This window comes from Staurois parvus, unplaced genomic scaffold (assembly GCF_062004578.1).
Source record: "Staurois parvus isolate SC_StPar_1 unplaced genomic scaffold, SC_StPar_1.0 ptg000562l, whole genome shotgun sequence".
NCBI classification, from domain to species: Eukaryota; Metazoa; Chordata; class Amphibia; order Anura; family Ranidae; genus Staurois; species Staurois parvus.
The window spans coordinates 3,757,146-3,777,866 of NW_028318358.1; the positions used below are offsets into that span (position 1 = coordinate 3,757,146).

Here is a 20,721-nt window from a genome sequence, read left to right on the forward strand (position 1 = left end):
TTTAAATGACAAACCAGAAGCAGTATATTAGATTTTGTAATAAATAACCTTTAAAATGTTTTACTTTAACTTTTGATTTGATTTCTTAGTTTGATCTATTTGTTCCTATTTTTAAATTATGATTTTATTTTTATCAGTTACAATAAAATTTGCTCATTTCTTAACACTTAGTTGGGGTCCTAGTACTCAGTGGGATGTACAAAACAGGTGTACAAACACTCATGTCCCAGGCAGGTCCTCCTTTAGTCACAGCAGTGACATACAGATAGAACCACAGTGTACAGTGAGAGCCTAGGCATCCAACACATGTAATTGTTGGATGTGAAGATTCTGCCTGGGGCCATAGCTCCCCAACAGAGTGAAAGTTCCAGTAACAGGCAGCAGGACAGGAGAATGCTTTGTTAATGCTTTTCTATTGTGTTTTTATTTTATTTGTAAAATGGCAACATGGTTGCTTTAAAAAAAAAAGCAGAGAACTCTGATAAGGTATCTCCACAGGGTTCACTGTGGAGATTACAGGTGAAAAGCCATTGTGACTTTTCCACCAAGCATTACCCTTTTCACGGTGCAAAAACGCTTTTTGCATTATGTTTGAAAATTACAAGGGAAAACGTAAGGCCTAATACAGAATACGTAGTGATTTCATCCGTTTTTATTATTATTTAATGTGATGAGAACTAATAAAAGGTTTTTGTTCAAATTAGCAGACAGCTACCAGTGTCCTCGCTATAAACTCTGTTTAATGTATTAAATATACAAAGACTGTATATTTTAAAATGTATGAACCTAATAAATAAATAATAATAATTAACAAACCTGGCTCAAAATTACTATAGACTCCCTATAAAAATGCATAAAATGTGTCCCTTATAAATTCTACATTTTAAAAAAACCCTGCCATTTTCCGCTGTTTTAACATGTAAGCTTTATCATCACATCTGATAATGACAATTGAAATGTATACTGCTCAAAAAAAATCAAAGGAACGCTTTTTAATTAGAGTATAGCATCAAGTCAATTAAACCCCTGGGATATTGATCTAGTCAGTTAAGTAGCAGAGGGAGTTGTTAATCGGTTTCAGCTGCTTTGGTGTTAATGAAATTAACAACAGGTGCACTAGATGGGCAACATCAAGACAACCCCCAAAACAGGAATGGTTTTACAGGTGGAGGCCACTGACATTTTTTTCCCTACCCATCTTTTATGACTATTTTTCAGTACTTTTACATTTGGCTAGGGTCAGTGTCACTACTGCTAGCATGAGATAATACCTGGACCCTACAGAGGTTGCACAGCCATTCCAACTCCTCCAGGATGGCACATCAATACGTGCCATTGCCAGAAGGTTTGCTGTGTCTCCCAGCACAGTCTCAAAAGCATGGAGCAGATTCCACAAGACAGGCAGTTACTCTAGGAGAGCTGGACAGGACCATAGAAGGTTCTTAACCCATCAGCAGGACTGGTATCTTCTCCTTTGTGGAACAGGATGAGCACTGCCAGAGCCCAACAAGATGACCTCCAGCAGGCCACTGGTGATAATGTTTCTGACCAAACAATCAGAAACAGACTTCATGAGGGTGGCCTGAGGGCCTGACGTCCTCTAGTGGGCCCTGTGCTCACTGCCCGGCACCATACAGCTTGATTGGCATTTGCCACTGAACACCAGAATTGGCAGGTCTGCCACTGGCGCCCTGTGCTTTTCACAGATGAGACCAGGTTCACCCTGAGCACATGTGACAGATGTGAAAGGGTCTTGAGAAGCCATGGAGAATGTTATGCTGCCTGTAACATCATTCAGCATGACCATTTTGGTGGTAGGTCAGTGATGGTCTGGGAAGGCATATCCATTGAGGGATGCAAAGACCTCTACAGGATAGACAATGGCACCCTGACTGCCATTAGGTATCGGGATGAAATCCTTGGACCCACTGTCAGACCCTACGCTGGTGCAGTGGGTCGGTCTTGGGTTCTTCCTGATGCATGACAATGCCAGGCCTCATGTGGCGAGAGTATGCAGGCAGTTCCTGGATGATGAAGGAATTGATATGATTGAATGGCCTCCACACTCGCCTGACCTAAATCCAATAGAAAACCTCTGAAATATCATGTTTCAGTCCATCCAATGCCTCCAGGTTGTACTTCAGACTGTCCAGCAGCTTAGTGATGCCCTGGTCCAGATCTGGGAGGAAATACCTCAGGACACCATCTGTCCTCTCATTAGGAGCATACCCAGAGGTTGTCAGGCATGCATACAAGCACATGGGGGCCATACAAACTACCATTTTGAGTTGCTGCAATCAAATTTCAGCAAAATGGACTAGCCTGCTGCATAATTTTTTCACTTAGATTTTTGGGGTGTCTTTGAATTCAGTCCTCTGTAGGTTGCTAATTTTCATTTCCATCAAACAATGGAGCATCCTTACATTCCTAACACATTACACAGTCCGTATCAATATAGATATCCAGCATGATATTTTTCCCCGTTGAGATCACCTTATCCTATTTTTATCCAGAACTGTGTCCAAGTGTAGCAGTGCTGCGCTCTCTTCCTCTCCTCACAGCACTCAGTGAGAGCAGCAGGAGTCATTGGCTCCTGCTGCTGTCAGTCAAATCCCATTAAGAGGTAATGGGGTGGTGCCAAACCACACTGTGTGACTATGGACACACACTTTCAGATTTGGGTGTGAGCCCAGAGGTGCGCCCCCATAATAAGTGGCTTCATATGGTGACGAACTGAGAAGAAGAGGAGACTAGAGCACCGGTGGGGGACCCTAGAAGAGGGGGTTCAGGCCACTCTGTGCAATACTATTGTTCAGAGCAGGCAAGTACAAAATGGTGCAATACCATATGCCAATAAAGGGGCATGTTTACCTGGAATTTACCAGTGTTCTTCACATCCCCATACAGGCAGTCCATTTGATGTTTATTGGAACACAAAGCCTACACGGATACAGCAACTGTGTCCCAATATGACAGATGTGTGGATATGGATACCAAACTCATGCTGACTGCGTTTAGGGACTCACATGCCACTGCAACTGCACCCACATAGATATCATATTGGGACATAGTGGTTGTGTCTATGCAGCCACTATGTCCCAACAGACACCAATAGGACTGCCTGCATAGGGATGCATGGAACACACACCCCTGCACAGGGGTACGATATATTATGTCCCATGTGAACAAGGCCTAACCCTTCCTATATCTATCAAAAGAAACAGAAAAACTTAGTTTTACAAACTTCTTAAAAAAAAGTTTGAATTAAATACCAATGGAAAATATAATTAACCCCCCTGGCGGTATTCCCGAGTCTAGCTTGGGGTTAACTTTCAGTACCAGAAGCGGTAACCCCGAGCTACACTCGGGATTACCCTGCAGCATTGCTCAGGAATTCCCTCGATCACTTACCTTGTCCTGCGATCCCGCGATGTCCCCTTTGCAGCGTCCTCGGCCATCTCATCCGGCTGATGCCGGTATCCGTCTTCCGGGTTCCATTCCCAGCAAGTGTCGGGACGTATAGGACGTACGGGGGACAGAACCAGCGGGAAATTCAAAAATGTATAAATGTGACATTCACTCAATACACTAAAATCTCATAGTATAACATTACTGTATCAAAGCATTTCACATACATTTTGTCCCGAGTACTTTGTCCCGTGTCCTGCCTGCATTTTTACTGTTCTCTCTGCCTGGAAACTGAGAATGTCCATGGCGTCCAAAAAGCGTCCCTTTAGGTCAAAAGCGGTTTTCGACCAGCTAGAGAACAGCGATAGTAAATTAGAACAACTTGCATAAATGAGTGATAATGATTTGTGGGGAAATTCGGCAGACACTGAAAACGATTCTGCAACTAAGATCAGTGATGTGCAAACTTGGCACTCTATTTCAAATTTCAGTGTTTTTGGTTTGATTACATTATTGAATTAAATTTATTATTATTATATTATTATTTTTTATCATTATTTATTATATTATAATTTATGATTTCGTGTTTCAAATTTTATCATACCCGGGATGTTTACTAGACTCTTGTTCGGACAGATTTCAGTGAGTTACTCCTAAGAATTACAGGCCTACAATAAAAAAACAACATATTTCCATTGAAAACAATGTACCACTTTGAGCACAGAAATACTGACATAATCAGACCGCTAGGGAGGTTAAAGTGTCAGTTACAACACTAACAAATCTATACATTAGTTGCGTGGAAAAATGCAGAAAAACAGCATAATGTTCATTTGCACTTTCATACATACTCCCATTACAAATAACCTATCGTCGTGGAGAGCGTGGGTATCAGCATAAATAAAATAATGTGTTTGGATAACTATTATAGTGTAATACCTGGACATCTGTCCTCAGTATCTTGGCACAGAGCAACAATGAGAGCTAGAGATTCTATATAAATTGCTGTCATAAGGGCAAACAGCACACAACATTTTCAATCCAGCAGCTAGCCAATTGTGTAAGGTACAATCATCTGTGAATGGCCGTGCATGATCATAAAATGCTCCAATTGTACAATCAATAGTTGATGGTCATAGCAAAGTGTGATCATTAGCAATCATTAGAGGTCAGGTAATGCTACAGAAACTGTTCACAAAAACCTGCTTTTCAGGATATTTAGAAAAAAAATTATGATAAATGATGGCACCCAGAGTACATATACATCAGTCTGTGTCCGCTGTGCTCGTAGAAAAGTTGTCAGTCACAGTGTAGATGTGTGCCTTTCCTTATGTACTTAACATCAATCTACCTTGCTGTTTGCTTGAATTGATCTCCAAGGTTATTCAGCTTCAACCAGTCATATAAATAAATAGTGTGAAATAACAGAGAACACACAATACAGGGAAGACAGTTCCTGAAGGTCTCATAAAATAAGTTGTCATTGTATTATGAGCAGAAAATAAAATCTTCAAGATTGTGTTATGGCGGTTAGACCACCATCCCCTCCTTTGGAATTTTTCAAATCAGCTTAACTGAAGGTCTTGGTCTATAGAAATACTGAGAGTGCTTTACATAAGGCTCTGAAGCCGTAGACTCCCTTTAGGTCACTAATGTGTAAACTTTTTGCATACGGTATACTTTCTTTATTATATTCAAGATATTAAACATTGATATATTTTAGTCAGGAATATCTGAAATTTTGAATATTATATGTATATTATATATGTAATATATGTTATATTTAGAGATGAGCGAAGTATTCAAAAATTCGATTCGGCTGATTCGGCGAATTCGAGGAATAAATTTGATTCGAGGCAAATATATTCGCTGCGAATTTAACTTATAAAAAGGGTGTTTCTAGGCTTCAGAGAGCCTTTATATTAGTGCAGAACACTGTACCTTTAATTTAAATGCCCTTGGAGTCTGCTGGGGAAGAGAAATAATACTGTCAGTCAGTATGACATGCAGATGAGTGCCGTCGATCTTAGAATCACCGCACACTTCACTCATTTGGGCAGTCACGGGGCCAAAACCAGAGTGTGGAGCCACAGTGTGGCGGTGGAGGCAGCAGCAATGGGAGGCCATACAGCACCCTATGACAAAATGGAACCCACCAGCAGTGTGAGGAGACCTGAAAGTGGCACATGGCAGAGTGTGGCGATGGAGACAGCAGCAATGGGAGGCCGTACAGGGACCCATGACACACTCTGGACCTGGCAGCAGCAAGAGGAGGTGGTACAGGGGCCCATGGCAGAGTGGCGAAGCGTAAGCAGCTTAAATTGAAGGCCATACAGAGGCCTATGTTAAAAATAATAACATGTTTGGGGCATGATTCATGGCGGATTTAGTCAGTTGTGTCAGGAACTGGTGGTTTGAAATCCAGACTAATCCACGCCTGATTCATTTTCACAAACGTGAGTCTCTCCACACTTTGGGTGGACAGTCGTGTCCTCCGCGGAGTTACAATACCTCCTGCCGCACTAAACACGCGCTCCGATGCCACGCTACTGGCCGGGCATGACAGCCTTTCAAGGGCAAATTCAGCTAGTTGGGGCCAAAGGTCAAGTTTCGTTGCCCAGTAGTCAAGGGGATTGTCTACCTCGGTTGGCAGGGTGCTGTCCAAGTAGGCCCAAGCCTGTTGTTTGAGGTCCTGCTCCAGGTCCACCTCATGCTGCTGCTGCTGCGGCTGGTTAGTAGTTTCCTCACTGCACTGGTGAAGAAAGCTACTCATCATCGACTGCAGACTGAGGCAGCCGCTGCTGGTGGAGCTGCCACTGCTCCTACCACCCCGCCCCTCCCCTGCTGCCATGGCAGCGGAACACGAGCGCACAGGGCCCACAGTGTCTGAGGATGGACATTGGCGCAGAAAGGCAGAGACCAACTGACTACATAGGAGGTTTTTATAGTACTTTATTTTGGCCTCCCTCTCAGCAGGTGTGAAAAAGGCCACCATTTTTGAACGGTAGCGAGGGTCCAACAAGGTGGACAGCCAAAAGTCATCCCTCTGTCTGATGGTTATTATTCGGCTGTCGCTACGCAAGCAACTGAGCATGCTATGGGCCATTTGTGCCAAGGAATGCGAGGGACTCCCTGCCTCCATCTCCACAGCATACTGCCACAGTGCGTCTGGGTCCTCTGTCTCCTCCTCCTCCTCTACCAGATGCTCCTGCTCCTCCACTCCTGTCCGCTGAGTGGAAAAACCACCCATTTCACTCAATAATTCCTGAGCACCAATGTCCTCCTCTACCTCCTCCTCTTCTTCCTGTCCTGCCCCCACAGGGGTCATGTGGCGTTGAGATCTGTGCGCCACGTCTACCGCACCCTGACCAGCCATTGTTAACAGCATTTGTTCCAGGACGTGCAACAGAGGAATGACGTCGTTCATCCCATAGTCCTGCCGACTCACGAATAGCGTGGCCTCCTCAAAGGGCCTGAGTAAGCGGCAGGTGTCAGGCATGAGCTGCCAATGGCTGACATCTAAGTTACACAGGGGAGTACCTTTATCCGCTTGTAACATCAGGAAATCGGTGATGGCGTTTCGCTGTTCGTAAAGGCGGTTAACATATGTAGGGTTGAATTCCACCTTGTTGCAACGTCACAGCATGAGGAGTCGGTACGGGGGACCATGGCAGATTACGGGCCTGGCAGCAGCAATGGGAGGCCCGTAATCTGCCAGCACCCTATGACAAAAAGGAACCCACCAGCAGTGTGAGGAGACCTGAAAGTGGCACATGGCAGAGTGTGGCGATGGAGACAGCAGCAATGGGAGGCCGTACAGGGACCCATGAGACACTCTGGACCTGGCAGCAGCATGAGGAGGCGGTACGGGGGCCCATGGCAGATTACGGGCCTGGCAGCAGCAATGGGAGGCCCGTAATCTGCCAGCACCCTATGACAAAATGGAACCCACCAGCAGTGTGAGGACACCTGAAAGTGGCACATGGCAGAGTGTGGCGATGGAGACAGCAGCAATGGGAGGCCGTACAGGGACCCATGAGACACTCTGGACCTGGCAGCAGCATGGGGAGTCGGTACGGGGGCCCATGGCAGATTACGGGCCTGGCAGCAGCAATGGGAGGCCCGTAATCTGCCAGCACCCTATGACAAAATGGAACCCACCAGCAGTGTGAGGAGACCTGAAAGTGGCACATGGCAGAGTGTGGCGATGGAGACAGCAGCAATGGGAGGCCGTACAGGGACCCATGAGACACTCTGGACCTGGCAGCAGCATGAGGAGTCGGTACGGGGGCCCATGGCAGATTACGGGCCTGGCAGCAGCAATGGGAGGCCCGTAATCTGCCAGCACCCTATGACAAAATGGAAACCAACAGCAGTGTGAGGAGACCTGAAAGTGGCACATGGCAGAGTGTGGCGATGGAGACAGCAGCAATGGGAGGCCGTACAGGGACCCATGACAGATTACGGGCCTGGCAGCAGCATGAGGAGGCGGTACAGGGGCCCATGACAGATTACGGGCCTGGCAGCAGCAATGGGAGGCCCGTAATCTGCCAGCACCCTATGACAAAATGGAACCCACCAGCAGTGTGAGGAGACCTGAAAGTGGCACATGGCAGAGTGTGGCGATGGAGACAGCAGCAATGGGAGGCCGTACAGGGACCCATGACACACTCTGGACCTGGCAGCAGCATGAGGAGGCGGTACGGGGGCCCATGGCAGATTACGGGCCTGGCAGCAGCAATGGGAGGCCCGTAATCTGCCAGCACCCTATGACAAAATGGAACCCACCAGCAGTGTGAGGAGACCTGAAAGTGGCACATGGCAGAGTGTGGCGATGGAGACAGCAGCAATGGAGGCCGTACAGGGACCCATGAGACACTCTGGACCTGGCAGCAGCATGAGGAGTCGGTACGGGGGCCCATGGCAGATTACGGGCCTGGCAGCAGCAATGGGAGGCCCGTAATCTGCCAGCACCCTATGACAAAATGGAACCCACCAGCAGTGTGAGGAGACCTGAAAGTGGCACATGGCAGAGTGTGGCGATGGAGACAGCAGCAATGGGAGGCCGTACAGGGACCCATGACACACTCTGGACCTGGCAGCAGCATGAGGAGGCGGTACAGGGGCCCATGACAGATTACGGGCCTGGCAGCAGCAATGGGAGGCCCGTAATCTGCCAGCACCCTATGACAAAATGGAACCCACCAGCAGTGTGAGGAGACCTGAAAGTGGCACATGGCAGAGTGTGGCGATGGAGACAGCAGCAATGGGAGGCCGTACAGGGACCCATGACAGATTACGGGCCTGGCAGCAGCATGAGGAGGCGGTACAGGGGCCCATGACAGATTACGGGCCTGGCAGCAGCAATGGGAGGCCCGTAATCTGCCAGCACCCTATGACAAAATGGAACCCACCAGCAGTGTGAGGAGACCTGAAAGTGGCACATGGCAGAGTGTGGCAATGGAGACAGCAGCAATGGGAGGCCGTACAGGGACCCATGACAGATTACGGGCCTGGCAGCAGCATGAAGAGGCGGTACAGGGGCCCATGACAGATTACGGGCCTGGCAGCAGCAATGGGAGGCCCGTAATCTGCCAGCACCCTATGACAAAATGGAACCCACCAGCAGTGTGAGGAGACCTGAAAGTGGCACATGGCAGAGTGTGGCGATGGAGACAGCAGCAATGGGAGGCCGTACAGGGACCCATGACAGATTACGGGCCTGGCAGCAGCATGAGGAGGCGGTACGGGGGCCCATGACAGATTAGGGGCTTGGCAGCAGCAATGGGAGGCCCGTAATCTGCCAGCACCCTATGACAAAATGGACAGCACCAGCAGTGTGAGGAGACCTGAAAGTGGCACATGGCAGAGTGTGGCGATGGAGACAGCAGCAATGGGAGGCCGTACAGGGACCCATGACACACTCTGGACCTGGCAGCAGCATGAGGAGGCGGTACAGGGGCCCATGGCAGATTACGGGCCTGGCAGCAGCAATGGGAGGCCCGTAATCTGCCAGCACCCTTTGACAAAATGGAACCCACCAGCAGTGTGAGGAGACCTGAAAGTGGCACATGGCAGAGTGTGGCGATGGAGACAGCAGCAATGGGAGGCCGTACAGGGACCCATGACACACTCTGGACCTGGCAGCAGCATGAGGAGGCGGTACAGGGGCCCATGACAGATTACGGGCCTGGCAGCAGCAATGGGAGGCCCGTAATCTGCCAGCACCCTATGACAAAATGGAACCCACCAGCAGTGTGAGGAGACCTGAAAGTGGCACATGGCAGAGTGTGGCGATGGAGACAGCAGCAATGGGAGGCCGTACAGGGACCCATGACAGATTACGGGCCTGGCAGCAGCATGAGGAGGCGGTACAGGGGCCCATGACAGATTACGGGCCTGGCAGCAGCAATGGGAGGCCTGTAATCTGCCAGCACCCTATGACAAAATGGAACCCACCAGCAGTGTGAGGAGACCTGAAAGTGGCACATGGCAGAGTGTGGCGATGGAGACAGCAGCAATGGGAGGCCGTACAGGGACCCATGACAGATTACGGGCCTGGCAGCAGCATGAGGAGGCGGTACAGGGGCCCATGACAGATTACGGGCCTGGCAGCAGCAATGGGAGGCCCGTAATCTGCCAGCACCCTATGACAAAATGGAACCCACCAGCAGTGTGAGGAGACCTGAAAGTGGCACATGGCAGAGTGTGGCGATGGAGACAGCAGCAATGGGAGGCCGTACAGGGACCCATGACACACTCTGGACCTGGCAGCAGCATGAGGAGGCGCTACAGGGGCCCATGACAGATTACGGGCCTGGCAGCAGCAATGGGAGGCCCGTAATCTGCCAGCACCCTATGACAAAATGGAACCCACCAGCAGTGTGAGGAGACCTGAAAGTGGCACATGGCAGAGTGTGGCGATGGAGACAGCAGCAATGGGAGGCCGTACAGGGACCCATGACACACTCTGGACCTGGCAGCAGCATGAGGAGGCGGTACAGGGGCCCATGACAGATTACGGGCCTGGCAGCAGCAATGGGAGGCCCGTAATCTGCCAGCACCCTATGACAAAATGGAACCCACCAGCAGTGTGAGGAGACCTGAAAGTGGCACATGGCAGAGTGTGGCGATGGAGACAGCAGCAATGGGAGGCCGTACAGGGACCCATGACAGATTACGGGCCTGGCAGCAGCATGAGGAGGCGGTACAGGGGCCCATGACAGATTACGGGCCTGGCAGCAGCAATGGGAGGCCCGTAATCTGCCAGCACCCTATGACAAAATGGAACCCACCAGCAGTGTGAGGAGACCTGAAAGTGGCACATGGCAGAGTGTGGCGATGGAGACATGGGCCCCCTGGCCACTCTTGACTTTCTGGCCACATAGTCGACATACGGCTAGGTTTACTTCCTCGGGCGGCTTGACGAAAAATTGCCACACCGCCGAGTAGGAAACTTTGCCCCCGCTACTCCTCACTGGCTGACTGCTACTTCCTCCGTGCACACCGGCACCACTACTGGCCGTGGTGGTAGGCTGCAGTGGAGCTGGTGCTCTACTCCGTGGCCGTTTGCCTCCACTGACACTGCTGCGACCCTGCTGCCTCCTGGGCAACCCACCGACTGTTTTGCTCGCTGCCAAGCTGGCACCCTCTTCTCCTGATGATGCGGAAGCAATAGCCTGATGACGACGAGGCTGCCAAGTGCGATCAGCCTCATCATCATCAATTAGGGTCTCCGCCTCACTACTAGCCCCCTCGGCTGCGTGTGGGTCAGGAGACAGACCTGTCTCTAGACCGGCTACCGAGCCACTCTCCTCGCCAGTACTTCTTCGCCTGGCTGCTGAAGAGGCGGATGTCTCCCCTGTTCCTGACCGCCCTCTGTTAGCTCTTCCTCACTGTACAGTGGGGCTGAGCCCACAGCATGCGATACTTCGCTTGGTGAGGGAACACCAAAGGACAGGGGCAGGTAGAGGACACGTGATTTCAGTGGGCTTGCTCCCGGGCCATGCCAACTAACGGTTGTGTCTGACGGACCCACCGACCGTTGGCTGTAGGTGTCAGAGGTGACCTGGGAAGAGGAAGACGACCGAGCCAACCAATCGATGACGGCAGGGTTGTCGGTGGAGACACGACCGCTGGATGACACCGGGAGCACTGGCTTCTGGCTGCGACTAGTGCTGCCTCGACCCCTTCCTCTGCTGCCACGTCTGCTCGCTCCTGAAACATTGCCTCCTCTGCCACTCCTCTGCGTGTTGTCTGACATACTCTTTAATTCAACGATTCTGTGTCCCTGAGTAACGATTCTGTGTCCCTGAGTAACAATTCTGTGTCTGTCCCTGAGTAACAATTCTGTGTCCCTCAGTAACAATTCTGTGTCCCTCAGTAACAATTCTGTGTCTGTCCCTCAGTAACAATTCTGTGTCCCTCAGTAACAATTCTGTGTCCCTCAGTAACAATTCTGTGTCCCTCAGTAACAATTCTGTGTCTGTCCCTGAGTAACAATTCTGTGTCCCTGAGTAACAGTTCTGTGTCCCTGAGTAACAATTCTGTGTCCCTGAGTAACAGTTCTGTGTCCCTGAGTAACAATTCTCTGTCCCTGAGTAACAATTCTGTGTCCCTCAGTAACAATTCTGTGTCTGTCTCTGAGTAACAATTCTGTGTCCCTGAGTAACAATTCTGTGTCCCTGAGTAACAATTCTGTGTCCCTGAGTAACAATTCTGTGTCCCTCAGTAACAATTCTGTGTCCCTCAGTAACAATTCTGTGTCTGTCCCTGAGTAACAATTCTGTGTCCCTCAGTAACAATTCTGTGTCCCTCAGTAACAATTCTGTGTCTGTCCCTGAGTAACAATTCTGTGTCCCTGAGTAACAATTCTGTGTCCCTCAGTAACAATTCTGTGTCCCTCAGTAACAATTCTGTGTCCCTCAGTAACAATTCTGTGTCTGTCCCTGAGTAACAATTCTGTGTCCCTGAGTAACAGTTCTGTGTCCCTGAGTAACAATTCTGTGTCCCTGAGTAACAGTTCTGTGTCCCTGAGTAACAATTCTGTGTCCCTGAGTAACAATTCTGTGTCCCTCAGTAACAATTCTGTGTCCCTCAGTAACAATTCTGTGTCTGTCCCTGAGTAACAATTCTGTGTCCCTCAGTAACAATTCTGTGTCCCTCAGTAACAATTCTGTGTCTGTCCCTGAGTAACAATTCTCTGTCCCTGAGTAACAGTTCTGTGTCCCTGAGTAACAGTTCTGTGTCCCTGAGTAACAATTCTGTGTCCCTCAGTAACAATTCTGTGTCCCTCAGTAACAATTCTGTGTCTGTCCCTGAGTAACAATTCTGTGTCCCTCAGTAACAATTCTGTGTCCCTCAGTAACAATTCTGTGTCTGTCCCTGAGTAACAATTCTGTGTCCCTGAGTAACAGTTCTGTGTCCCTGAGTAACAATTCTGTGTCCCTGAGTAACAGTTCTGTGTCCCTGAGTAACAATTTTGTTTCCCTGAGTAACAATTCTGTGTCCCTGAGTAACAATTCTGTGTCCCTCAGTAACAATTCTGTGTCCCTCAGTAACAATTCTGTGTCTGTCCCTGAGTAACAATTCTTTGTCCCTCAGTAACAATTCTGTGTCCCTCAGTAACAATTCTGTGTCCCTCAGTAACAATTCTGTGTCTGTCCCTGAGTAACAATTCTGTGTCCCTGAGTAACAGTTCTGTGTCCCTGAGTAACAATTCTGTGTCCCTGAGTAACAATTCTGTGTCCCTCAGTAACAATTCTGTGTCCCTCAGTAACAATTCTGTGTCCCTCAGTAACAATTCTGTGTCTGTCCCTCAGTAACAATTCTGTGTCCCTCAGTAACAATTCTGTGTCCCTCAGTAACAATTCTGTGTCCCTCAGTAACAATTCTGTGTCTGTCCCTGAGTAACAATTCTGTGTCCCTGAGTAACAGTTCTGTGTCCCTGAGTAACAATTCTGTGTCCCTGAGTAACAGTTCTGTGTCCCTGAGTAACAATTCTGTGTCCCTGAGTAACAATTCTGTGTCCCTCAGTAACAATTCTGTGTCTGTCCCTGAGTAACAATTCTGTGTCCCTGAGTAACAATTCTGTGTCCCTGAGTAACAATTCTGTGTCCCTGAGTAACAATTCTGTGTCCCTCAGTAACAATTCTGTGTCTGTCCCTGAGTAACAATTCTGTGTCCCTCAGTAACAATTCTGTGTCCCTCAGTAACAATTCTGTGTCCCTGAGTAACAATTCTGTGTCTGTCCCTGAGTAACAATTCTGTGTCCCTCAGTAACAATTCTGTGTCCCTCAGTAACAATTCTGTGTCCCTCAGTAACAATTCTGTGTCTGTCCCTGAGTAACAATTCTGTGTCCCTCAGTAACAATTCTGTGTCCCTCAGTAACAATTCTGTGTCTGTCCCTGAGTAACAATTCTGTGTCCCTGAGTAACAGTTCTGTGTCCCTGAGTAACAATGCTGTTTCCCTGAGTAACAGTTCTGTGTCCCTGAGTAACAATTCTGTGTCCCTGAGTAACAATTCTGTGTCCCTCAGTAACAATTCTGTGTCCCTCAGTAACAATTCTGTGTCTGTCCCTGAGTAACAATTCTGTGTCCCTCAGTAACAATTCTGTGTCCCTCAGTAACAATTCTGTGTCCCTCAGTAACAATTCTGTGTTTGTCCCTGAGTAACAATTCTGTGTCCCTGAGTAACAGTTCTGTATCCCTGAGTAACAATTCTGTGTCCCTGAGTAACAGTTCTGTGTCCCTGAGTAACAATTCTGTGTCCCTCAGTAACAATTCTGTGTCCCTCAGTAACAATTCTGTGTCTGTCCCTGAGTAACAATTCTGTGTCCCTGAGTAACAGTTCTGTGTCCCTGAGTAACAATTCTGTGTCCCTCAGTAACAATTCTGTGTCCCTCAGTAACAATTCTGTGTCTGTCCCTGAGTAACAATTCTGTGTCCCTGAGTAACAGTTCTGTGTCCCTGAGTAAGAATTCTGTGTCCCTGAGTAACAATTCTGTGTCCCTAAGTAACGATTCTGTGGCCCTAAAGTCTCTTTGGCCCTAACTCTGTCCCTAATACAGAGAGGTCTGTCTCTCTTGAATGACCGGAGGCTAATGGAGAATTGTAAGATGGCCGCAATTTATAGCTCGACCATTACACAGTGCTGGCTGGCTGGCTGCTGATTGGCTAATGCGATCACATGTCATGAATGAATGCATTATGGGTCAGCGCGCCTTTTCTGCGCGCCTTCCCAGAGATCCCCGCTCCGTCGCCACACAGGTCGCCGCCATTTTTGGAAAATTTTGATTCGCGCATCCGAAGTCTGCAAATTTTCGGATTCGGCGCGAATTGAATTTTTCCTAATCTTCGAAACAAATTCCACTTCGCCAAGTTCGATTCGCTCATCTCTAGTTATATTAAACCTTTTGTAGCACTAGGGTTTAAGATATCTGGATATTGAACGTGCTGTAAAAACACGAATAACAGGATCTCAGGTTAGATACACAGCTGACCGTGACTCAGGAGAGGGTAATACCTCCTCCTCCCCACATTGTTGTCCCTAATCAGTCTGCCAGAACACTCGGAGAGTGCACAACCAGTGCTCAGCTTTCTTATTAACAGGCCCAGCATGCACTGCACACACTGGTGCATGGAAGTATGTTTGTATTAAATGTTTATTTAAAATATAGACATAGAAATGACAGGAATAATAGTTTATAAACTTAGTAACTTTCCTTTTCAGGCTTCAAAGTGGAACTCAACCCTACTATCCTTTATAGTCAAGGAAGCTGCCGTCTTAGCTTCTATTTGATCTGCAATTGCCATGATGCTGCACATGTGATCAGTTATGACACCAGCCATTTGATGGTTTGACAGTTGGGTTGAGAGCACAAGTAAATGTGACAGGTTGAATTTAACTGTTAAATCAATTGGTTTAGTTCCGGTTTAATGCAAATTAAAAATATTTAGTGGAGAATATAGAAATATAGTAAGCTAACTGTACCCTTTACCCCTCTGGCCAAGTCACAATATCAACTTTTGAGACTCAGCTGCCAAGGAAAATGTATATAATGGCAAGAAAACCAATGCCACAAAGACAGGTAGGCAAAATATTTACAAGAAGGTAAAACAGTAATACACTCCACTCCAAGACTCTGTACTTCCTGATCCACCCAATCCTGGGTTTCGTCCTTTCACCCAGCTCATCCCAGCTCCAAGAATCTGCATTTGCAAATATATGAGCCACATTCTGTATAAAAGTTTATTGATTACAAAGAGGAAGCCAGGTTTTAGCCAACAAAGTTTGATGAGGGATTGTAGTCTGATGTGTAAATTTATAAATAGGTAAGAGATTATGTCATGTATACAAAAGAAGAGCACTAGAACATTTTCTTGAGAATTTGGGCAAGTTAAATAGGAAAAACTGTAGTATGCCATTTATTGTAAAAACACATGTATTATCATACCTGAATGTCAAGATCAGGGGTGACAAAATCCTTTAAAAATTCAATAGGGCTCATCAAATATGGGCAGTGGTTAGTGAATACCTATGAAAAATAAAAAAAAACTATAATGCAATCTAACATTACAGGTTTGTTAGGCTGATTATACTGTAAATAAATGACTAAAACTTTGCTTACTGTGTCCTAAAGAATCCATGATTTTGTGCAAAAGTACTCTCTGTCATATTCAAAATAATGACATGTAATTGCAACTGCATAGAGTTTGTACATTGGAAGCACGGCTTTGGGGGAGAGAATTTGTGCTAGGGTGGAAAATTTGAGGGGAAAGAGGATGTGTGCTTGGAGGGGTGAAGTTTTATTTATGTATTTATTTATTTTTGGATGGGGGGTGGGTGCATGTAGCTGGTCTTGCCTAGGACGCAAAATAGTCTAGCACTTTCCGCTCAAATTTTCCACCCTAGCAAAAATTCTCTCCCCCAAATCTCCCTCCTAGCATAAATCCCACCAATCCCGCCTACTAGGACAAGTTCCCCCTAAATTCCTCCTCCCAATACAACCTCCTCTAAATTACCCTTGCAAGCACAAATCCTTCCTCCCCACCTAAATCCCCCTCCTAGCACAAATCCCCCCCTCCTAGCACAATCCTTCCCAATCCCCCCTTCTAGCACAATTCCCCCTACTAACACAATTCCCTCCCTCTAATCTTCCTCTCCTAGCACAAAATCCACCCCCCCATCCTAGAACAGTTCCCGGGGCCTGTCAGCTCCCCTCCAAACTTACAGGCAGGAAACCAGGTAGAGGTGCGGGTTGTGCTTTGCTCTCTCTCCTATAAGTGGAGTGATCCTCCATACAGCAGATGACACAGGATCGCTCTTGGATCAGGCTGTACTCAATTTGATTACCCAGCCCCCTATCTCCTCAAATGACCGCTCATCTCTCGGCAGCAGGGAGTCAGGGATTGAATCCAACACTGAACATGCTGATGTAAGAGCGATGCTGTGTCATCTCCTTTATGAAGGATCACTCCACTGACAGGAGCGGAAAGCATAGCCTGGCTCTTTCCTGTCATTTCTCCTTTGTAGGCTTCACTGCTCCAGGATGCTCTCTCCTTGTCCCAGCCTTTATTGTAGGGAAGGGGGAAAGCACTCAGCATCCAGGCACAACGTCCATGGTAAGACTTGGGGGGGGGGGGTCAACTGAAATCTTCGGGGGGGGGCAAAGCCCCCCACAGCACCCCTCCTTAGATATGGCAATGGTGGAGTTAAGAGAAACCAGAGGTCATGGCTGTACCCTAGGCAGCAGTGTGTCTGAGGCAGCTACCAAGTTCCTCTAGTGGTAGAGCTGACCCTGATTGGAAGGTGTCAAACCACAACATAACTCAAGACTACTACTAGTGTTTCAGCATTTAAAGGGGTTTTCCACTTTAAGCAAGAAAAAATCAAGCCTCTTCCTTGGTGGGCTGTTGCAGAATGACACTGAGCCACAGCACTTTTTTCAGTATACTACAGCTGCATTCCTAGGGTCCTTGCACATGCTACTGATATACGAACACCTAATCTTCCTGGCAGAAAGTTCCTGCCCAATAAATGCTTGTAAAAATTCTTCTACCTCCCACAATGCTAAATATTTGCTTGCAACACAGATTTTTTTTTAACTGTAATGTGCCACTACTGATATTTACGCACCTGTTTATACAGGCCCACTGAAAGCAATAGGCTGCATTCAAATCAATAAAAACATTCCTGAGTGCCTAAAAATGCCCCCTTTTTAGGCCTGTGTGCAAGAACCTTTAGAATTGTTGCCTATAATGGATTTCAAAGGCTGAAGCTGTATAATGCTATGAGGTCAGGGACTTTGATCTAGGTGTCACCCACTGCTTACTATCATCCTAACAGTCTTCCTGTTTCTTACAGTTGGGAAATGGTGGTCTTTAACAGCCAAATGATTGCCATGACCACAAAATACAGTTTTAAGGACAGCACAGTGGCTAAATGGTTAGCACTTCTGCCTGGCAGTACTAGGGTCATTGGTTCAAATCCCAACCACGGCACCACCTGCCTGGAGTTTGCATGTTCTCCCTGTGTCTGCGTGGGTTTCCTCCAGGTACTCTGGTTTCCTCCCACACTCCAAAGACATGCTGTTAGGTTATATGGATCCTGTCTAAATTGGCCCTGGTATGTGTATGTATGAATGTGAGTTAGGGACCTTAGATTGTATACCCCTTGAGGGTTAGGGACTGATGTGAATGTACAATGTATATGTAAAGTGCTGTGTAAATTGACGGTGCTATATAAGTACCTGAAAAAAAAAATAAATAGATGCTTGTATCTCTTATGCTATTTACCTCTCTAAGTCCTTCCAGGGCCAGTGAGCGGAAAGACAAAATCACTCCAATAATGGTCATCCTTTTCAGCAAGTTTTCTGGAGCTAAGAAAGTGAAAAATCCATGGATTCAAATCTTGACCATATATCACAATAACATTATATAAATCTATATTTAACATTACAAATTATATATCACCAGTCATAGCACAACATTCGAAACACATGACAAATAATGTCATATGCATATGTAGCATATCACAAAAGTAGCTCTTCTAACCTATCCTAGAGAACCAGTTAAGAAGTATATCTGAAAATTGTAGAAAATCTGCTGTTTACTCTTCAACATTTGGAAGTGAAGTGTGAATGAAATTTGAATACCTTTCTCCAGAAAACACTGGACTGAGAGACCCGCCTTTGCAGTTTAACATGTATAGCAATGGAATACAGACACGTGTGAGAACGGACTTAAAAGACAAGTTCAGGATTTGAAAAAAAAGAAACATTTATACTCACCTAGGTGAATGCAGCATCTTTCCCCCACCACTTCTAAGACTGAGAATTGAATGATCAAAGACTGCTGATCACTCAGTTCTCAGTGTTCACTGACCAGCAATCCGGCTCACTTCTCTGACCCTCCAGTGTTCACTGGAGTGCCAGTGATCACAGATCCAATGGAAAAACAGAATGGTTGGCCGCACAAACAGCAATGTGGTGGATGAAATCCTTTATTGGAATCCTTTACATGCAATATGATAAGAACATAACAGTTCCAAGACAGGACAGAGGAGCAGTAGACATGTTTCACATGAACACGTGCTTACTCATGCTTAGAGCAGAAAGAAAACTCCTCCTACAAGCTTTAGCTAGTGCTGGGCTGGACACAGATAGAAGTCACAAGACTGCTTTAACTGCTGATGAGAAAAGGTATTTAGCAGTTTATAGTTACTAAAATAATTGCACTTCCATGTCCTGTGTACTGTGGGAGACCAGATATAGTGAATGCAGGGTCAAGGGTTTAGTAACACTTTAAATAAATGTAATTGTAAATATTCAAGTAAATCTGTCACATATGAGAAAATATTGCATGGTTGATAAACAGCAGAAATCATTTTTATACAAAGCAGAAATTACTTTTAATCACGCAGAAATCACTTCTTAAATGCAGTCAGTCTTTACTAAGTAACAAGAGTGGAACATCAGCAGCTTTGAAGCACTTTTATAAATGAGCAGCGCAGAGAGCAGCCTATCAACTGTATGAAAGCAGTATGGAGTCACACAACCTAATAGTGCCTGGATTCGGTAGACAACTACTCAACTATGCATGACCCAGAGTAAGTGTATTATTACATGGTAATGTTATTTTGTTCATTGTTTGACTTGACCAAAATCTGTTCCTTTTTCTAATTAGTGAAGTGCTGTATGCCCAAGAGAGTTCTGTAGGTGACTGATTATCTCTAAATTGCTTACAGAAGTTTATTAAAAAAAATAGCAAAATGGTAGTTCTGTCGGCTGAAAAAGCAGAGTAAAGGAACATCTGTTATGCCAAGTCCCTTGTTGCTGGAAACATCCAAATATGAACGTGACTTACAGCTCAGCTTGGATAACAATGATGGCATCAGCTCTGCATTGCTAAAGTTTGATCTGATTTGTACCAGCACATCCATGTTCTCTAGTACCAATTTCTGGAACACAAAAAAAAAACATATTCCAAAGTTAGTTATACAATGCAAATTATCATAGTTCATGTATATTGATTTTACATTAAAGTGGTTGTAAATGCTAAAGGTTTTTTTTTAAGAATACATGAAGGTAAAAAAACATCAGTGTGCAACTCCCCCAATACTGACCTTAACCAAATCCTGATCCAGCGATGTGCATAAGATCTAAGGCTCTCTCGGGTCTCTGTCCTCACTGGCTAAGACACAGCAGCGGCAGCCATTGGCTCCCACTGCTGTTAAAAACAGCCAGTGAGGAGGGAGCGAGGGGCAGGACTAAGCCACATTGAGCCATACACAGAGGTGGCTCCAGAGCGGGCACGCACGCAAGCAGCTTGCTCTGGGGGCACTCAGCAGGGGGGAGGGGCCAGAAGTACTGGCGGATTATCTGAGAAGAGGTGGGTTTGGGCTGCTCTGTTCAAAACTAGTACACAGAGCAGGTAAGTATAACATATTTAAATAATTTAACTGCTATCCATGAACAATTGCAACTGTGCTAAAGTTAGAAAATCTGCTTAATTTACCTCAAAGCAGGAGTGCTCAACCTATGGCCGTCAGCCACATGTGGCCATCGGAGCCCTATGATGTGCCCTTGACCTCAAACCAGGGAAGCACACTTCTATTATATCCTGCAGGTTTGGTGTGCTTTCTGAAAGTGCACTATACCTGCAAGATATAATAGAAGTCTATGGCAAAGCTCAGCTAACCCACAAGAAAGCTGCAGGTGCACTGCATTGCACATGCGGTGCAGATTAACCGTAGCACATCAGTGTGAAAGCATCCTTATAAGGGTCTCAGAACAGTAAGGGCTTGTTTGTGG

The 20,721-nt window shown here is 46.6% G+C and overlaps 1 protein-coding gene across 2 annotated transcripts in view; it reads right to left on the minus strand.

The window, feature by feature from the left end:
* NCKAP1L (NCK associated protein 1 like) overlaps positions 1–20,721 on the minus strand; it is a 294,538-nt gene that overhangs the window by 106,421 nt on the left and 167,396 nt on the right. For both annotated transcript variants that reach the window (XM_089691400.1, XM_089691401.1), the window contains exons 24-26: positions 19,775–19,868; positions 18,206–18,288; positions 15,865–15,945 (exon numbers count right to left, since the gene is read on the minus strand). In XM_089691400.1, the coding sequence (XP_089547526.1) occupies positions 15,865–15,945; positions 18,206–18,288; positions 19,775–19,868 (258 nt within the window). The remainder of the gene's footprint in view (positions 1–15,864; positions 15,946–18,205; positions 18,289–19,774; positions 19,869–20,721) is intronic.